The following is a 10,077-nucleotide window of genomic DNA, read 5'->3' on the forward strand; positions in this document are numbered from 1 at the left end:
CGATTGGCACAGGACAGAGCGGAGTTTAGGGCTGTTGTACATAGGGCCGCTATGAGTCGCAAGCGACTCGACGGCACATAACAACAACAACAGTATATGCTGTGGCTTTATTTTTAAAGCTGAGTTGAAGAGACAGACCAGTTTTCCCATGTGGTAAGCAACCCCTTACAAACTTGATCTGGATTCTTAAGAGCTTCATGCCTCAGCTTTGTGATCTTGAACTTTCTCAGAAGAGTACAAGGCTTACAATGAAAGCAATCGGAATCATGGTAATAATATTTTGGTAATCCATTATTAGTTTTATGTACTAATAATTAGTTTTATGTACTTATTATTCCATTTTGCTTTGTATGTGAATGTCTGCTACTAAAACATAGCTCTTGGTCATATATTCCAGAATAAAAGTTTCTGCAATGCTGAAGTCTTGCCAGTAGACCTCTAATGTGCTCTGATTTATCCTCCATTGTATACTTACTGCTTTCCCTCATTTGCTTCATCCACAGAAGGAACTCAAAAAGTGGGATGATTTTGAAGATATTTTAGAGGAGAGGAGACATGTCAGTGACTTGAAGTTTGCAATGAAATGCTACACACCTCTTGTCTACAAGGGACTCACTCCTTGCAAGCCAAGTGATATTAAATATAGTGTTCTCAATTCTGAAGAGATTCATTACATCATCAGAGAGGTATGTGCTTCTCTATATACTCAGATCTTCTCACTGTCAGCAAGTTCTTCTCACCCTATCAATTTGCTTTATCTTTCCTTATTTTTCTCACTCAACTCACTGCCATCCAGTTGTTCCTGACTCATAGCAGCCCTACTCCAGAGGGTTTCCGAAGCTGTGGGTTGTAGAGGAAGGAGATTGCCCATCCCTCTTCCTTAGAACTGCTGGTAGAGACCCTGGGCTTTTGGTTCATGTACAGCGTGCACAGAGGGTACCACCAGAGCTCCTTTTCTTAGCTGCAGTGTGCCTTCTAAAACGGAATATATGCAGCACGTTCTTCAAATATATATTGTACCAAAATGTGTTAGCCTCTTTGCCTTGGGGTGAAACAGAAACGAAGCAATTCTGTTACCTTCAGGTTTCTTAGTGCTGGAATGTCCTATGATGAATTCTCTTTGTTGGCTTTGTAATTTACACTTTTATGAAGTACTTTATTACCTTTAGGCACTTTCATGTGGGCTCTTAACATTTTCTGTATATAGTATTGTGCCATCTTTGAATAGAGATCATTTAATATTTCTTTTCCAGTCTATCAAAATAACTGATTCAGTCCATGATGGTGAACTTGAGCACAGAGAGGTTGTGAGGAGGATGCCGGACTGGACAGGTCATTGTTCTGTTGTGTGTAGCGTCACTGTAAGTCAGAACCGTTTCCACAACACCTAACACAAAGCCACTGGTTGTCTATGTCTCCCTTCAGTGCTGTCAGTGCTTGCTTTATATATTAGCTGCTCACAAGTTGGGCACATGTATACGTATGATTATTGTATGTTTATTGTTCAGAATAGCTTTCCTAGCCATTGGCTTTGACTTCCACCATGTGGCTAGTTGGAAACCTGAAATAGGGTGTGTATGGTATGGAATTGATCCTTTGCCCTCCATCCTACGAAGTTTAAATTGAGTAAGTTTGACATCAGAAGTGAGAAATCTCACTAAAGAAGCAGCAGAAGATATAGCATGCATCCTTCGGGGCCAGATATTCCAACAGCTGTCAAACCAGGAGCTATACAAGAGCAGCATCAGCAGACAACCAGAGACCCATGTGAGACACAGCTGACCAGGACTACTGCCCCATGGAGACAGCCAGGGGCCTCATTTAAGTTTGCTTGGGGACTGAGGGGGAGACTTCACAATTGGTAGGACTAAGGGAACTTTGTAACACTGACCCTAGTTGTAAGGCTGAAGGTCCGAGGGCCAGTGAGCATGGTGGAGAAGCCGTCCTCCCTGAGGAACTCGATCCTGTTGCCAACCTGAAATGTAGCTTGTTAACTTCCCTAGCCCCATAACCATGAATATGGTTCCACTTTAGCAGATTTCTAACCCTGAAGGAGAACAGTGGGCAATTGACACTGAAATTTGTGGAAGTTGATGCAGGAGTGTGGAGGCATGTCTGTCCCTACAGGTTTTGGTTTGGTGCTGTGGATGTTGCTGATGATGTGGTTTCCATTGGTGGAGTCAACAGAGGCCAGACGTGCTGGCCCCATTCTTTTCATGCTTCATAATGTCTTTATCTCTTCTAAGAGATTTTTATCTTAAAATTGGATTTTTTTTTTGTCTGATCACTACCCCAGCTTTTCTTTTATTATTTCCAAATATTTTTCCTGTCTCTTTACTTTGAACCTGTTTGCATCCTTGAGTCTAAGGAGTGTTGTAAACAACGATTCCATACACAATATAGTACAACTGGTTTGTGGGTTTTTTGTGCAGTCTGTCACTTTTTGCCACTTGAATGGAACCTTCAGTCTGTTTGTCTTCACTCTGGATGGCACTGCTGTGAAATGCCTGCTGTGTCCTTTGTTCTTGCATTGAGCTTTCTTTGCCTTGATCCTTCACTATGCTTGATTTTTTTGGTGTGTTTTACTGTGTTTTCTAATGAACCATTTCGGTTCCTTTCCCTTTTTATGTATTTTCTTAGTTGTTGTTGTTGTTAAGTGCCATTGAGTTGTAGACAACTCATAGCAACCCCATGAATGAAGTACCTGAACACTTGTATAACTTTGTTTCTCCAAGTTCATAGAGTTTCTGGAGGCAAGCTGTTTAAGAAGTGAATGCCACTTCTACTTCCAAGCTTGTTTTAATTGGGAAGCTCCACCAATCACTGTCCACCATGGGTAATCATTATTGCATTTTACACATCAGTGTCACAGAGTTCAGCATTACAGCAACCATGAATTACCTCTGTACAGCAAATGGACAGACCAGTGCTTTACCACCTAGAAGAAAGTTTGACCAAAACTTAATTGTTTTTTTCTTAGTTACCATGAATAATATTTTTACCTCTTAGTTACCACAAATACTGCTTTCAGCAACATGCTAACAGTGACTGCAACTGTGGGCTTGAGCGTGTTGGAGATGGTGGGGATGGCCCAGGATAGGCAAGACTGTCCACGGATTTGCTGTGAGCCACAGTCAACTCAGTGACACCTGGCAGCAACAAGGTTGAGTTGGCACATTCTTCACTGAAGAAACTGGGTTTGACCACACCTTCTTCTGTTTTGTTGTCATCACCACTGGTTACATCATTGTCTTTCCTGTGCCCTGTAACATGATGGTTTCCTAGCTCTTTCTGCTTGTGTTTAAGGAATGTGAAGGACACAATGATTTGCATTACTAAGCATGAAAACCTAATACTGGCCTTGATGCTTGCCCTCTGTTAGGACGCCTGCAGGCTTCACCCCTGCCCCTCCCTGTCTCTGTCCCTGCTCTGGATCCCTGGTTCATGGGATGGTCCCACCATCTGTGCCCTTGCCTGGAACAGAAAATGTCACATCAGCCTGCTGTCTCCCTTCTCTTTAGCACCTATTACAGCCCTTGTTTGGGCCTTGCTATCTCTGACCTGACTGTAGCAGTAGTTCTTGACTTACACTCTTTCCTTGCCTTGTTTCCTAAATCCCAAGAAGCCAACTTGGATCTCAGCCTGTCCCCGCTCTGCTCATGTCATCAGCTGGTTGCTGCTGCCATCTCCCCATGGGGAGAGCAATGACAGAACACATGGACCAGCCCCGTCCAAACACCTGGTCCCATCTGATCTGAGCCTCTCCCCTAGTTCCGCTTCCTCCCATCCCCTTTTCCCAGACTTTGCAAAACCTCCAGGCTGCCTTCAACATTTACTAGGCCCTTCCTCTCACCTGTCCCCAAGTCTGTTTCTGAGACAGATCCAGAAACAAATCATTTCTTGTCCCTGTCAGGTCTCCCTGTCCAGTCTCACCTCACCTGTATAGCTGTCATTTCCAACTTCTCACTAGAAGGACAGCGGTAGAGCACCCAGTATTGCACGAGAAAGCTGGCATAGGCTACATCAGTGCGGATTTACAGCATTGGACTCTACCGGGTAGTGTCTGTTTGACTCTGTCCCATGATGTTGCTCTGGGTTGGACCTGATTCACCGGCTGTGCGTTTGGTCTGGGTGCTGCTAACCCACACGTGGCATCGCTCTTCTCTTCAAAGCCCGCTCTGACTCCACAGGAGAAATAAGAGCGGTCTTTCGCCTTTTATTTGCAGCTGACCTCTTGCTATTATTCTATAAATGGGTCCAAGGCTTTTCTGTCTTAGAAAAGCATTTTAATTCTACCTTGCTGTTCTTTTTTTTCTCATTCAAACATGTCCACTATTCTATTTCTGCTGTCTTTATCTCCCTGCTTCCTGTTATTCAAGTATGTTCTCTTTACTTAGATAAGGTCACTATTTCAGATAGCCTGTTAGTTAAGATAAAGGCATACTCTTGGGAGGAAATGACTTATTCTGGCTCCACTACTGAGCCCTCAAAAAAATGTAGAACTAGGCAGCAATGGCCACACATGGCAGAGGAAGTTTCTAAAATTAGCTGCTTTGTTAGGTGAAAGTCAGCTCCATAGAAGAAACCTCACATTTCTTCATGTGTCATTGGGGATGCCACATGCTAAAGAAAAGCGTTCTCCTTTGGGGAGCAAAAGTGTTATCTATCACTTAACAGACTGAAATAGTGTTCAGAGTATTTATTTAGGGGAAGGTCAAACAGTCCCCTCAGGTTTTCTGAGTTCAGAGATGTCATTTTTCCTAATACGCAGTAAACATTTTTATTTTCTTTTTAAAAAGATATAGTTAACTATGTGTCTTAAAACAAAGTTTTATGAATTGAGATCATTGATTTTACTAATTATCCCTTGATAATTTTGAGATTTTTATCCCACTGACTTGTATATCTGATAAAGTGTAAACTGGTTGTTTGAAAAGAATCTTTGTTTTGTTTTATCTTGTGTATTACCTGGTAATAGCATTAAGTAAGTGGAGGGAGTGCTGCAGTAATCTACTAGGTAGGCCACCAGAGCTCCGTCCTCTGCTAAGAGAGACCACTAAATGCAACCTCTAGGAACTCTTGGTTTTGGATGCTAAATGTGTATTCCAAGGATACTTGATCATAGGTGGTGTTGTATACTGTCCAGTCAGAAACGACCCATAGCTGATCCTCTGACAGGTTTTCAGAGGCAGTTTATTGCACAGGAGGAGATTGCCCATCCTTCTTCCACAGAGTGTCTGGTGGATTCGAATGACATGCCTTCAGGATTGTAGCACAGCTTCTCGCCACTAGGCCACCAGAGCTCCCTAAGGATCCTAGGTACCAGATGTATACTCCTAGAAATTTGGTCACAAGGACTAGATTTTTACTCCAGGATGCTTGATTATGGGTTATTGTTGTTGTTAGATGCCATCAAGTTGAGTAAGATCAATAGTAACCCCTGTCGTATCCTGTGCCATCCTCATTTTTCTTGACACAGTAGAGACTGTTGCAGCACTCACTATGTCATTCCACCTGGTTGAGGGTCTTCCTCTCCTTTGCTGACTCCTCTGCTTTTCCAAAGATGATGCCTCTCTCCAAGGAATAGCCCCTCCTAGCAGCATGCCCGAAGTATGTGAGGCAAAGATTTATCATCTTTGCCTCCAAGGAGCAATCTGACTGCACTTTATCCAAGACATGTTTGATCATGGATACTAAATGTATATTCTGGGATATTTGATCATAGGTACTAGACGTGTGCTCTAGGATACCAGATTAGGGTATTAAATGTGTACTCCAGGATACTAGATGATGGATACTAAATGTATACTCTAGGATATATAATCATGAATATAAATGTGTACTCTCAACTATATGGTTATGGACACTAATTCATTTTAGAAGAACTTAGATGTAAACTTTTTACTAAAATCTAGCGGCAAGGTGAATTGCCTTCTTCATCTAAAATGCTATCCTAAAAAATCCACTCTCTTTGGATTTCTAGTCTTTGAGCTTGTGTAAGTAAGCCCATCAGTCTACGTCAATATGTTGGAACATAAATTGCTAGGTGACATGTTGCTGGTCCCAGCTCACCATCCCCTGATAGACACACAGCAAGGCTTGCAAGAATTTGATGCCCTACAGTGATGACTGTAGGCACATCTCAGGAGTCTGGTCTGTATTTCCTCTAAACAGAATTCCCTTAGAGTACAACTGGGCCTTGGCCTCCTACCATCACTGCTGAGCCTGACACCATTGATGCAGCCACTGGCCAGTCCATCTCATTGTGGGTCTGCCTCTTTATAAACTGAGGAGAGAAAGCACACCCTCTCTGACTTAAAATATTGATCCATGTAGAACTAGTCATACAGGTTTTACCTAAAACCAAAACAATTCTAGCATCTTCCCCACCCATCACCGCCAAAGTTTAGTCTTGCTTTCCATTTTCTTTTAGCTTTCCAAGGAATCTAAACAATCCATCGATGTCCTCAAAGAAGAAGCTTGTAAAATCTTGGATGAAATGAGTCATAAACTACGCCTAGGAGTTATTAGATTTTTTGCCTTCACCCTGAGCAAAATATTTAAACAAATTTTCTCGAAGGTGTGTGTAAATGAAGAAGGTATTCAGAAAGTGAGTATTGATTTTCCCTCCTGCACCCAGTTCTCTTTTAAACTCCTTGTGATTTGATGAAATCTCTGTTTGGCACTAATCATTAGGCATTCGATTTGGACAGAAGAGACTCTGCCTCTCTGAAGGGTTTTCCCATTTGCTCCTGGTCCTACAACTTGGGACTGACTGAGAGACCCCGGTCATTCCTGGCGTGCAGGAATGTGATGCCCTACAGTGATGACTGTAGCCACATCTCAGGAGTCTGATGTATACTGGTAGTTGTGAGGCAGGATGTTCATGATAGGCTTAGGTGACACCTTGAGTCATTCTTGAGATAAGAAAGGGATCAGACAAGGGAGCAGAGAACAGAGATATGTCAGCAGCATCCACAGAGAAGAGCCTGGAGCGGAGCGTGTCTGCTGGACCTGGCAGCCACCTGTGGATTTGAATCGCCACAGAGGTTCCTCCTCTGGGTTAGCAGGACAGCTCCTACAGATCTGGGACAGTTCCTTCATCCTACTTTTGTGTGTTTCCTCAAGAACAGACCAGTACTTTGGAGTATTCCTTGATTTCCATTTGGTCAGAGTTTTTCTAAGTATTTTCATGGGGGAGGTTCTCTACCTTGAAGCCACTGTTGTTCACTCTGTCATTAGCCAGCCCTTTCTGGGGAGATGCTGTGAGACTGTGTCTTTTGTGTCTTCTTGGACTTTTAGCTGCTAATTTTCTAGGTAAAATTGCTTGCTTGAGCCAGTTATCACTTAATGAAGTGTCAAGTGGTGGTTTTTCTAACGACGTCACTCCTGCTGCTTTACTGGGAGGCTCTGAGGACGTGGCCGTTGTGGGTTGCAGTGCTAACCCCAGTTCAAAGTCACCAGTGACTCTGTGAGAGAAAGACTGGCCGTCTCCTCCAGTTACAATTCACTGCTTTATGTTCTTTACCAGTAGGAAGAACTTGGCCTTGTGTTTTTATTCATTTGTGGTTTTTTAAAAGACTTTCCCCTCCTTCCCGCTAAGAAGCATTTTACTTTCTTTTTTAATACTTTGTTTTTATCCAGTCATTTATTTGAAGGTATTTCTTTTTCCTCCACTATTTCTTTTAGTTACTCCTCCAGCCTCTTGGCTCCATCCCCCCATGGCAATGAATTTGACATTTAAATAAGGAATTACCATGGTTCTCATAATTTATAGATTGTATGTTTTTATGAATTAGGAATTCCTAGTTGATTCAGTGGTTGGGGTAATTGGGATGGGTGTGTCAGAGACGGTGCATTTGGCACAGGACAGAGCAGAGTTTAGAGCTGTTGTACATAGGGTCCCTATGAGTCACAAGTGACTCAGTGGCACATAACAACAACAACAGATGATGAAAACATGCTTGGCTCCTCACTGAAAGCTTCGACATTTCAGGTTCACCCGAGAGCCTAGGAAGAAAGGGCTGCTGATGTGCTTCTAAAAATTTGGCTGTTGGCAGTCCTGGAGGCACACAGCTGTGCTCTGACTGACACATGCGGCTCGGCCAAGTTCAGACCAGGCAGCAGCAGCTGGGAGTCTGTGTTGTTGCTTGAGGTCTCTTGATTGAAATCTCCCTGGAAGGTTTGTTCTCCCTTCCTGCCCAAAGCCAGCCCACACTGCTGTTTACTGGTGACTCTTGAAGCCAATCACTGACTGCTAGTCTTTTCCCAGCTCTGCCATCTGTCACATGCATGTCACTTTATGTACAAGAGCTAATCCTTAGGGCTGTTAAAATTATAAATGTTCAGTGTAACAAAGTACATACAAAAAGCCATATCAGGATGCCCACCTGTTAGGTATTAGTGAAAGTCATCATTGTTCTGTCCCATAAAGGTTTACATTTCTCAGACGGGGCTGGTCACAGATGACCTCATGGGGAGAGGTGTGAGACTGCTGATGGCTCCCTGCAAGCCACTGTTGTTAACTTGGGGAATTGAGCCCTTCAGCCAGTACTGGTCAGAAGTTCACAGTTCTGCTGCCTGTTCATTGTGTGCCATGGTTGATTGGAAATGGAAAGTCATTTTACCTTCTCCATGTGAATTGTTTTATGAGTATATTAGTAGAGGTAGAATGTGTGTGTGTGTGTGTGTGTGTGTGTGTGTGTGTGTGTGTGTGTGTGTGTGTGTGTGTGTGTGTGTGTGTGTGTGTGTGTGTGTGTGTGTGTGTGTGTGTTTTGTACATGTAGAGAAGTATATAGTAATTATAGATGTGTAGGTATTTTATACACATATCTTCCGTTCTCTGCCTGGAGAACTGGATTTAATAATGTGACTAAAACTTTTCAAACTTGACCTTCCTTTGAAAGCTCCAGCGTGCCATCCAGGAGCACCCGGTGGTTCTGCTGCCGAGTCACCGCAGCTACATTGACTTTCTGATGTTGTCTTTTATTTTGTACAACTACGATCTGCCTGTGCCAGTCATAGCAGCAGGAATGGGTGAGTGCTTCCCTGCTCCTCTGTGTTCTAACAGTCAGGATGTGCACCGTGAGATTCCAGCAGTGTTACAGGCTAGAGATTGAATCACGTCTCCCTGGCCTGCCAAACGAGCGTCAGCTTGGCTAGGCATTGACACTCTGTGTCATTTCCTTGGCCTTCATTTCCTGATCTGATGGAATTACTCGTGTGTTGTGTTCTGACCTCTGGATCATGGATGTTCTCAAACGGATTAGGTGACATCTTGCGTCATTCTTTGTTGCAGACTAAGGGTCCCAAAGAATAGAATAAATTTATAATAAAGAGACAAACAGCCAGGAATGATATAGAACAGAGAGTGTGAAAAACAGGGGGCCAGCAGTTCCCATGACTGAAGGTCCCGAGCCATGCTTCTCTGAGTCTTTATATAGAAAAACATGGAAGTACAAAACAAAGGATAATGGTGAAATCTTTTACAGATAAGGCCAAGTTCCTCTTTATGTTAATCTCAAGAGGGAGGAATTCATTTGATAAAAACTAAGAACAATGTTGACTCCTAGGGAATGCCCTAGTGTCACAAGGTGACCTTCAGCTTATATTAAGCCTCCCTCATTTCCCTGATACAGCATTTGGTCTACTATTATTAAATTTGATATTCGGCTTCCCTCATTTCCCCCTCTTTTGTTTAAATCATAATTTTGTGATCATCAAGATGAGTATAATTTTTCTTCTTCAGGATTCATTCTTGCTTGTATATAATCAAACAAATATAAGAAAGCAAATATGAGAAAACAAAATAAATTCACAAAAACATTTCCAATAAAGCAGCATTCCTTGAGGATCAGCTTCCATTGTCATGTTGCCGTAGTCCCCATCAAAGCCTGATTAATCTCCTTTGTCCATGCATCCTTTGCCATTCCCTGTCACTCCTCCCTGAGAGAGATTTCACCTTGATTCATAAGGAAAATGGGGCGGCGGACTCTCTTAGCTACTTCCTGCTGAAAAGGGATGCTGTAGGTTTCAGGGTGAAGATCTTCTCTCACTACTCTGAAGGGCCCTTTGGCA

The 10,077-nt window shown here is 42.9% G+C and overlaps 1 protein-coding gene across 1 annotated transcript in view; it reads left to right on the forward strand.

Annotated features, from left to right (window-relative positions):
• The window catches only part of GNPAT (glyceronephosphate O-acyltransferase), a 58,765-nt gene that overhangs the window by 11,376 nt on the left and 37,312 nt on the right, over positions 1–10,077 (forward strand). The window contains exons 2-4 of the mRNA XM_006902891.1: positions 504–686; positions 6,434–6,610; positions 8,907–9,036. Coding sequence (XP_006902953.1) covers positions 504–686; positions 6,434–6,610; positions 8,907–9,036 — 490 coding nt within the window. The remainder of the gene's footprint in view (positions 1–503; positions 687–6,433; positions 6,611–8,906; positions 9,037–10,077) is intronic.

The sequence above is a fragment of the Elephantulus edwardii genome, unplaced genomic scaffold, assembly GCF_000299155.1.
Source record: "Elephantulus edwardii isolate Elephantulus edwardi_28Jun2011 unplaced genomic scaffold, EleEdw1.0 scaffold00466, whole genome shotgun sequence".
Classification (NCBI taxonomy): Eukaryota; Metazoa; Chordata; class Mammalia; order Macroscelidea; family Macroscelididae; genus Elephantulus; species Elephantulus edwardii.